Source organism: Atta cephalotes (genome assembly GCF_000143395.1).
Source record: "Atta cephalotes unplaced genomic scaffold scaffold00014, whole genome shotgun sequence".
NCBI lineage: Eukaryota > Metazoa > Arthropoda > Insecta > Hymenoptera > Formicidae > Atta > Atta cephalotes.
In genome coordinates, this window is record NW_012130078.1 from 3631506 (window position 1) to 3643069 (window position 11564).

The 11564-nt window shown below is 26.8% G+C and overlaps 1 protein-coding gene across 1 annotated transcript in view; it reads left to right on the forward strand.

The window, feature by feature from the left end:
- Positions 1 to 11321, forward strand: part of LOC105617779 — an 18013-nt gene extending 6692 nt beyond the window's left edge. The window contains exons 4-7 of the mRNA XM_012199334.1: positions 3475 to 3618; positions 6564 to 6812; positions 8621 to 8712; positions 11276 to 11321. Coding sequence (XP_012054724.1) covers positions 3475 to 3618; positions 6564 to 6812; positions 8621 to 8703 — 476 coding nt within the window. The 3' untranslated portion in view covers positions 8704 to 8712; positions 11276 to 11321. The remainder of the gene's footprint in view (positions 1 to 3474; positions 3619 to 6563; positions 6813 to 8620; positions 8713 to 11275) is intronic.
- The last annotated feature ends 243 nt before the right edge of the window (positions 11322 to 11564 follow it).

Sequence of the window (11564 nt, forward strand, 5' to 3'; positions counted from 1 at the left end):
TATTATAGAGAAAATTTTAGGAGTTATAGTGAGATTCATTCGTAAACGAATTTTGTTTGAAAAAAATATCTCAAGCGATCCCAAAATTTCTTTTATTTATTGTATTCTTACATAGAATATTTTTAAGAATTTTTTCGGATTTTTAAAAGTAGATATAATTTTTTATTTATTTACTTACTTAAAATTAAAATTGATTTTTTTCCATACTATTTATTTTATCTCACTAAAATTAACTTTTTTATCTGAAAGTATGGGAAAAATTATAAAAAATTTATATATAAACGTTGTATTTTGTAATTTTAGTTACAAATAACAATAAAAAGATATTTTTTTGAACGATTACCTCTAATATCTTTGCAAAACATGTAATGTTATTCTTTTATCTTCAATATTATACAATACATCGTTTCATGATTATTTTAAAGATCCCAAACAGTTTATTTTTAGATAGATTCCTTTCACGTAGAATGCCTTCCGAATATAATCGTAATGCTTACAAGTTAGAAGATTTAAAATAGAGAAATAGAAATTATTAATATATCAATCATCGTTTTATTAAGAAAGATTGTACTAAATGATCAGCAAATATTTAATTTAGATTATAAATTTAATAACATGTGCAAAAACATTAGATTAATATTTAGTAATACGAGAGGTGTTACGTTATAAAGTAAAAGCAGTCGAAAACTTAAAAAACTGTCAATAATGACAACCTTATTGATATCGATAAGTACTGCTAATGTCAAGCTTCTACTAGCTTAAAATGGTAGTGCTGAGCACACAATTAATAATTACACAAAAAGAAAGTTTGGTACATAAATCATCATAACTATAATGTAGCCATCATAACTATAAGGCATATAAATCGCATTTTTTAGCAATACAGATCATCGTCTCTCTATTTCTTTTCTATTACGAATTTTGATAACCAAGCCATTTTTTGACGACACAAACCGCCGCAGCTTTTTTGCGTCACCGACTTTTTGAAGCAGCTTTTTTCTCACAAGGTTAGTATGTTTTTTTTTCATTTTACGTGACGTCATGCTATTTTTTGTGACAACTGATTTTTGTACATAGCCTCGTGTGTAACACGAGTTTACGCCAGCTTTCGTTAATAGATTTTTTACGATAGAAAGAAAAATTTACAGTAGACGCGCACGGCTTACAACGATATGAAAAACAGGAACGAAACCCTAGCATTTTAATTTCCCGCATTTTCCATTAGGTGAACCGAATAATAACTTTAAATGAAAGTTTGAAACAGTGTCTCTACAAATTAGTACATCGCAAGTCAAAGTTTCTAATTACTTGCTCATTATATTTTAAAAAGCCGTCATTTGCTAATTAAACGCAAAAATAACAAGAAATGCGTTACAAGTACAATTTGTAATTTTTAGTACTTTTTCAGAACAATATATTCACATAAAGATAACTTATTATGCCAAATTCCTCTATTTTAATTTAATAGTTCTCTCATATTATAATTAATAATACCTGCTGTGTTTCGTGCATGATGTATGTATTTAATATAAAATTATTATTATTGCAAAAAAAAAAACGAATATTGCAAAAATAATTAGAAGTTAAAACGCCTACTCGCTAAAACACTAAGAGAAGAGAAAATGGAGCGTAAAAACAGAGATCAATTTGGCAAAAATTTTGGGCCATATGCAAATGAATTCAAACTGATATGCTCTATTAGGCTCTAAAATAGATTTTAAAAGCTATCTCAGATCTTATCAGAACAATCGATCGCACATTAGCGAATTGTATGAATATGAGACTTTGTTAATTTTCTCATCGAAAAGTATTATACTAATTATATTATATTAATTATTGATCCTTTTCAAATAGAAAAAAATGTGTATGTTATTCAGAGACAATTTTAAATTAAATCCGCGTGTCTTTTTCTTCGATATATTTTTCGTGGCAGCGCAAAAAGGAACTTATATACATACTGATATTTTATTGTACAGTAACGTCTATAAACATTTTGACATTAATATTTTTGTCTTTTCGTATTTCATGAAAAATTAAATATTTCTGTGAAAAAAATGTAGAGAAATTTTCGATCATGCATTTTAAAACGCAGAGATGGAGTTCTAAGTCTGCATTTAAATTTTATTCTATAACATTTTGTTCCTAAATTACATTAAATTGAAAATTGATTTTTTGCAATATTTTTATCTTCGAAGCGCTGCAGTATTTAATGTTTTAAAGTATAAAACATTATCGGGCAAAATGTAATGTAGAAAAATATTTTAAAGTAGATTTTTTAAATTTTAAAATGCTTTTTAAAAAAATTAATATGTTGATTTTTCGCAAAGATATTAAATTTTTTATTATATAAAATTTTATTGTATAAAAATTAATTTTAAAATTAACGATCGAAGAAAGTTTTTAAGAAATTTTGAAAAAATTTATTTGAATCTAGCACATTATAATAATTTTTTCTCTTTGGTCTTTTTTCAGTTAATCTTTAATTTCAAAGTTAAAAATCTTAAAAAATAAAGTAAATATTTAAACAATAAAATTTTACACAACAAAAAAATTCGACATTTTTGCGAAAACTCATCATATACTATTTTTTTCTAAAAAGTATTTGAAAGTTTATAAAGCTTATTTTAAAATACTCTTCTATTAAATTTTATCCGATGACATTTCTCAAAATGTTTATCAAATTTTGTCCGTTTCATTAAACCACAGCGCTTCAAAATAAGAAAAAATATTGCAAAAAATATTAATTTTCAATTTAGAAACAAAAATGTAATAGAAAAAAAATTGAACGTAAATTTAAAATCCTGTTTTTGCATTTTAAAATGGTATAGAAAACTTCTCTATGATTTATTTATGAGCGTTATTATGCTATAGATTTTTTAGTAATCAGTAATATTTAATCATATATAATAATATATAAACAAATTTCTAAATATTGTTCATATTTAAAGTGATGATAGTTTTAAAATGATTTTATATTTAGTTTTAATATTTTAATAAATTCTTAAAATTAGTTTCATGAAATTAATTGCATTATTCCTCTGTGCGCTTGCCAATTTTATTCAAGTAAATTTAACGACGAGAAATCCGATAAATTTTTTGTAAACTTCTCGGAATAATTCCAATATTTACCAAATATCTACATAAAATATTTGTATATTAAAAGTAAAATAGTATATGAGATTTTCGTGGATTCTCGACGTTATATAAATTAATCGATATATTTCCTGTCACGGACGAAACGTAGCGAATGCATTAAATAAATTTTGATCTAACACAACTTTAAATGTTTTAGCAAAAATATTTACATAATTTATATACAATTAAAATTATTTTAAAATTGTAAAAAATATTAATATTCCAATCAATCACGAAAGGTGTTCGCAACGTATTCGTCGAAAAAAAACGGTTGAACGAAGTTATAAATCAGCTGATTCTTGCTTTCATTTTCACAAATGGCAAAATTACACGATACAGCGAAATCCTTCGATGCTGAGAAGGCTTGGAATGATCATCTGAACCGCTTGGCAGACATCGACAGACTTTACCCAAGCAAATCACCACTTCTGGCTCGTCACTTAAGCCCACCTCTCAGTACGAAACGATTATTCGATATTCACGGTGAGTATAAAGAGAAATATAATATTTAATTTCTAAATTGCACACGTTTTTTCTTAATATTATACTAAATATATATCATTTGTACAGCATTCAGATCTATTATATCTGACATATCATATAAAATTGACGCATTGAATAATAACAAACATAAATGAATGGGTTATAAAAAATTAGGATAAAAAAAATCAATGTATTGTATAAGAATAAATAGTATTTATTTTTTTATATTCTTAATATAGATGTAATATAAATCTAATTTTTTACATAAATCTCTATCTCTAAATTTTTTTTAATTACATCATTGAAAGAAAAGTGTACTAAATTTTAATAAATGCCACTTTAATATTTATTAAATGTAAATAAATTTGATACAAGAATCATTAATTTGATTTAGCTATTATATTCTATTTAGCAAATATTTATTTTACGTCGAATAAATGTCATATTATTAATTTCAAACAATTAATTCTTAAAATTAAGTACATTTTTCTCTTAGTGTATCATTCCTAATTTACTACATTCACATCTTATATATATTTAACATAATTTTCTTGGATTCATTACTTCAATTTAAAAATTAATTTGACTTATCGATGTGATGCACAGTAGCGGAATTATAATGTGATGTTAATTTATATCTAAATATGCGAAAAACTTATAACAGCGCTCAAAAAAAAATTAATATTATTGTAAAAAAAATAATTATTTTGCTCGTTAAATTTTATATTCATACTTTAAGTAAATATTTAAAATAATTATATAATTTTTATAAAATCTCTCTCTTTAGTGTAAGATTTTATAATTTTATAAGGAAAAGTCTGTTTATTATAATGTTTATTTTAATCCAATTTTGAACATTGAAAAAAGAATAAAAAAAATAAAGACAATTAAAATAACAAATAATATATAAAAAAATAAATAACTTAGTTGTCACACGATGTCTCTTAGGCTTCCTCCTCTTCTTAGCTCAGGGTTTGTCGCACAAACAATATTTGCGAAAATGCAAAAAATTACTATCGCGCGATACTTTGTACGGTATTTCCGATTGTTATAATTCATAATATAATCGCGATACTTTACATGATGTTCCCGAACCGCGTGCGCTTAGTTTAATTTCTTAGTTATTTAATTTCCCTTCGATAAATTTCTGCAACCTTTCTTTCTTTGCTATTCATTCAAGATATTTGCATTTAAATAATTTATTATAGATTATAGCGTAAGATAATTATTATATTGTATATAATTTTCAAAAAAGATTTTTTTTTTTTAATTTAAATTTTTGATGAATAAGAACCTAATTATTATCTATATTGCAACAAATAAATAATTTATCTTAATTTTTTAGTCCATCCATCCAAAGCAATTTGTGAGACATTAAATTTATTTGTATAATATTCTTATGTTTATAACTTATTATATCTTTCATGTAATTAATACAATTTTCGCTGATCACTACTTTAACCTAAAAATTAATTTTTGACTCACCGACATGATGCGCAACAGTGAAGCTGTAATTACGATATTAATCTGTAACATATAAATAGAAAAAATTATAGCAACGTTCAAATTAGCAAAATATTTTTATATTTTAAATAATAATTATTTTGTATTACTCATTACATTTTATATTAAATTATATACTTTATGATCAAATATACGAAATAAGAATATATAATTTTTATAAAATCTCTTTTCTTAATTAAATAGAAAAATCTAATTGTAGAAATAAGTCTCTTTATTCTAATTTTTAATTTAAATTTGAATATAAAATTGAAAAATAAAGAAATAATCAATTAAAATAACAAATAATATATATAAAATATATATAAATAACTTACCCTAAGATTTTGTTTCGCCTGATGCCTTCTAAGCCTTCTCCTCCTTTCAGATTAGAGTTCATTGTACTTACACAACATTCGCACAAAAATATTACTTAATTCAACGGTTCTCTGTAACATACAATAACAAATTATAGCAGTGCTCAAAATATTTAATTTAATTATTTAGAATTTATTAGTCAACAATGATTAATTCTACTTAAAAAACATTTTAGAAATCTTATAAAAATATTATTTGAATTTTAATTCGATAACTGTATCGCAATTTGGCTAATTATATACATTACTAATAATAAACAATACTATTTTACGTTAATTGTATAAAAAGCTATGTCAGTATAATAGCTTAATCGCTTTACTTAAAAGAAATTATTAAATTATATTTATTTAAAAAATAAAATTTACTTTTATTTTAATTAAAAATATTTATATACAATTATATTATAACATATTTAATTATTTTCTTCTAAATTTTTGTATCATGAAAGGAATGAAATAATATGATTTTAATAAAAATTAAATTAAATTGCACAAAAATATGGTAATTTAATACTATTTTTTCTTAATTTGCTATATTCTTGTGTTCTTCTCGAACTATGAGAAATCGGAAAAGTAGTGATAATAAATTGATTTCTATTTTTCGCGTATATATACAATATAAATTAGGTGTGGGAAAAAGTTCGTGGCGTTTTTAGATGGCATTAAAAAAACTCCACGCTTTTTCCCACACCTAATATTTATAAAAACAAGACAAACTTTATTTCTCAAGATTTTATTGAATTTAATAATCTTGCCTAAAGATTTAAATCATTTAAATTTTAATAAAGAAATTTATTTTTCTTTCTTAAATTTTATCTTACAAATAAAAATATTATCTCATTCTAGCAGCTTTAAATAAATCGTAAAGATAGCATTTGCTAAACAATCACTGCTAATAATATTTCGTTCTAGCTCACAAGAGAAAACCAAGGCTGCTTTACAGCATAGTGTATAGCATTACATAACTAGTATATATTTATAAACAATATCTATCTACCTCGGCAAGAGCTCAGCGCCATCCGCGAAGCAGTCTGCAATTGATTCCAATTAAATTCGTCTCACGCGCAGGTAATCTCCTGGACGACTACTTCTTACGTCCGTCGATCTTGCTGCGCAAGAAGCCATTCTTCGATCTCCTGGAACCATCACCGATGGCACCTATCAGTGCGTTTACTAGGGACCCATGGTGGTACCCAAGCTACGCGCCCTATATTCCGAGTTACGCTCAATACCGCACACCGTTCTTTCTGAGGGACAGTTACCTCAGTCCAATTAAACGTAGCTATCTATGGAGCCGACATCCTTTCAGGCCTTTCGGTATGTATGATTCACTTAGCCCTTTGATTTAAGCAACATATTGTTCGTATTATTTTTCAAGCTAATCAAAGATCAATGCCAACTCAATTATTAGACTAATAATAAATCAATAATAATATATTTATTAAACTATATTTAATAGTAATAATAATTTTATTTCAAACATAAAAATGTAAATGATAAATGACGATTGCGAAACGACAAGTTCACATGACGTGAGTAGCATTGGTCGTTGACAAACACTGACTACAGATACTATTAAAAGATATCGAAGCATTGCAAAATTTCCGCTAGATTATTACCACGATATATTTATTAATATGTTATATGTTAAATATAACATGTTAAATAACACTTTTAATTCTCCACCAAATTAAAAAATGCATGTGAAATATTTAAATAATTTCTTGATAAACAGTTTCTTCATAGATCTGTAGTCAGTAAATTGCAATATATGTATTTGCGATTACTTGTTTTTTAATTTTTTTAAGAAAACATTTGTAATCGCAAATACACATCTCTAGACTACTATCGCAAAATGTTTAGAAAAAATACTATTATAATATTATTATAGATGCAAAAAAGCTAGAATATTATAATTTCTCAACTTTTCGAAAATTTTATACAATTTTCATCAAATAGTAAAGTATAGTAGTCTAGAATATAATGCACTTTTTTAAAACATGCACTTTTTAATGCATTATTAAATTACAGTTTAAACACAGTCTTACGAAGACGAGATATTTTTCGCACAGGAAGTGTTTTTCGTTTTCATTCGTTTTCGTAATATACGTGAGCTATTGGAACTCATACTCATTGTCAGCCGTCTATCTTTTTACCAGTAGAATAGCATAATTTCGGTATGGATTTTGATAATTTTTCACACTTATCAAAATCATTAGACATTTAGGAAAACGTTTCTACTGGCGAAAACTTTTCTTTCGATTATACTTTAATTACAGGATCAATAAATTTTCTTCTAAAATTCATGAAAAATATAAAATTTTTTTTCAACGCAAAACGAATAAATGCAAACGATTGAATGTATAAAATTTAAATAGAATTTAAAAATTAAAAAATGATGGCGATCGCCATTTAAAAATCATTATCGATATATATACATATATCTAGACATATAATATATATGTATGTAATAAATTCTCTCAAAAATTGAGTCAGTTGGTTCGAGCATGAATTAAGTGATAGAAGTCATCGCCAGTCGAGACGTCGGAAAACAGGTCAGAATATTCTTTCACTTGTCACCTCGATCAAAAATATAAACCGTCGCGACCATATGGAGATATTTGGCACATTGGTTGTATTGCTAGTGATTTTGGCACAGGCATAAAGCCGTGCCATCAGCTTCGTCGAACTGTAAAATTGAGAACAGTTAGTGCCAAAAACTGGCGAAGTCGACATTTCGGGCAACTTTGTTTTTTGAACGCGTTCCACATTTTTCAACAGACTGAAATTTTATTCTTGCTTAATTAGCCAAATAGTTGCTTTTCTTTAGAAGGTGAACGTTATATAGTTTTTTTACAAACTGAATAACGTACAAGTACCAAAAAAAATCTCCAAAAAAAAACGTCCGAAAGGTGTCTTAACATTGCAAATATTCTTCAGACATCTTTTAGACGCGTTTTCTTATTTTTGTCCTGTTTGAAATCTCACCAAAACAAGTGATTAACGACAGACTCTACTCTATTGACTCTATCGACTCGACTTTATCGACTTGAAACCAAGAATATCCGATGCAGATTTAATATAATGAAACCGATGCTACAGCAAACGAATGTCTATCATTTCAGGAGCGTTATACTACTATTATTCGCAGCCAGTTCCACGATTTCACTTTACCAGCCCGTGGTATAATAAACGTACCACGTATTAAACAAAAAAAGTGAGCGATAAGAGATTAAAGTGGTCGAAGTGTTGAATCCCTCACACCCTATTTACTCGTTTAATAAGTCAAACAATCAATAATCTCAATCAGAATCGGCGGGGATAATAGCAACACGATACACTCCAAAAAACGATCCTCGTTTGCGCCACATTAAAGAGTATTACACTGGCTAATTAACATGCAAGTAGAACGTAACAAATAAGTGATCAGCGTATATTATATATCGTTAATAGGCCCGTGTTACGACGGCTGTTTGAAAGAGAGAATTCGGGCCTTTTAACCCTTGGGCTACCACGCGTGTTTGTTCATTTTTGTAAATCTTTATTGTATAGTCCTATCAAGAAATGCGTTCCTCCTCTCGCGTAATCCCGATTACACTCGTGTATATTAACTCGACTATTTTTCCCAAATGTTTTCCTCAGAATGCATCTTAAGAATGTTCCCTAATCCTTGTGGTAACTATTAATTACCGAGCCATTACTCCGGCTGAGGAATCGCTGACAGAATCTCGAACACGCGGTATGTGCCCGATAATATCTGTCTGTCTCAGTGGTGAAATAGTTGTTTGTACAGTGATTAAAAAAAAAATCTCTGTTATGATGCAAATTAAGATCGCTGCATGACATACATTCGCCACATTTATTTGTTAACACTAGAAGAGTTTTAATCCTAGCTATGACACACTGAGATCTTAGAAACCCCAATGCAATTGAGATTGCTAAATCGAGATTTTTGTTTCTAAATTCTTCTTTTTCTTTGAACTTATATATCTCGAAGTTCCTTAATGCTATGATTTTTAAATACAATGGACTTATTCCTTAATCAATTCTCCATCAATTAAAAAAAATTAATTATAAATATATCCATTTTATGGAAGTTACGGTAACAAATATACAATAGAATCTCAGAAACCTGAGTGTGTATATCAACAATAAAAAAAAGTGTGTATAGCTACGGTTAAGTTTACTTCTCAGTACCGAAGTAATTATAATTTGTTAAACATTAAATCTGTTTGCGTTGTTTGAAATCCTCAAAATTGTTTGCACTTAAAATAAGATAAATATATAAATTTGAATATTAAAAAGAGAGAAAGCAAAGATACTAAATGCAAAAAGTACAAACAACACAAACAGATCTATTTTTTCAAATAGCTAGAAATTTGTTTTATTAAAAATTCATTCAATTCAGTGAATGTGCTATCGATGAAAGAAATAAGTATTCGCATATCTATTATTAATTTTATGAATTTTATTGCTACTCTTGCTATTAAAATAAAAATATAAGAAAACCAATATGACACAATTTCTTAACATAACGGAAACTAATATATCTTCTAGTGTTAAAATCAACGTGTTACTCGCGATTATTAGTATTCGCAAATCATATAGCACTCACCGCTTGTGGGATCGACGGCAGTCCAGAAGCGTCGTAGCCGAAGGGTTTTGTTAACGAAACATCATCCTAATTCCTCACATAATCGGTAGCATAATCATCTAATCATAAAGTTGTTTTACAATCAACATCTATCACGACGGTCTGTACATGATTTGAGAGCCTACACTGAGAAAAAAATGTACTAAATTTTAATAAATATTTATTCGAATATAGTGCCAATTGAACATTTATTAAATGTAAATATATATTTATTTGGTACAAAAACTATTAATTTGATTTATCTATTATTATATTTTATTTAACAAATATTTATTTTTCGTAAATAAATGTTGTATTAGTACTATATTCAAACAATTATTTATTAAAATTTAGTATATTTTTCTCTCAGTGTATATTTTACGAACTATTATTTTACTTTTTTCATGTACGTATATTTTCAGTTGACTAATGTGTATATATGTATTTTGAGTTTTTCCGGTGAGAGACATTTGTGTATCAAATACTTATGTCCGAATACCCCCAGACGAGTACTAGGGGGCCTCGTCCACGGTGTAATATTTCTGTTCGACATAGTAGATATAGCTAATATATTAAATGTCATGTAGAATAGTTTGAATTATAATTTGCCAGATTAGTTTGCTGTGATTGAATTTAGATTCATATTTAGCAATTAATATTAATGTAGTATCTTAATGTGTTTATATAGTATTTATATAAATGACTAACTGCCACCAGAATAGTTGAAACATTACACCGCATACGAGGACGTGTAAAAACCTGAGTTTTTTAATGTTTGTACATTGTATAAAAGTTCTATGAAATCATTCTGCTAAATTTTCTGAAGATTTCTACAGGAGAATGTATAATGCATGTATAATTTAAAGATTAATTGAAGCATGGCAAATGTCAAATTTTCGATTTCTAAAAATCTTGCATTGATCTTAATGTCACATATCATTTTAGTTTGTGTACTTCCTCCAGTCGAAATCTCGAAATAAGATCTTATGGAAAAATAATACATATAAATCAAGAATTGCTTATCTCGTATTGCGACAATGATTTGTGATTTCTCAAATATTATCTTTCTCATTTAAATATTTTTCCATAAGTGCACGTGATTGTCATTCCATCTTTTTATATTTGATCAACATTCTTCTTTTTGCAGCTCACGCTCACTGATGACTGCCTGGTGCCACACGGAAAGCGTGAAACAAAAAAAAACGACGAAAAAAGAACAAAATAGTACCTGAAAAAGGTCAACCAAAAAAAGAAAGAAAAATTCATGTCCCGAAAGAATTTTGAGGTCTCTATCATAGTGTATATTTTCACGAAATTTTATTTATTTATTTATTTTTCCCATATCATATGATTTATTGTACTTTTCATCCATAATCTGAAATAAAATAAACACTGCCAAAATTTTATTATAGAATCTGTTATTATCGGTCAGTTTA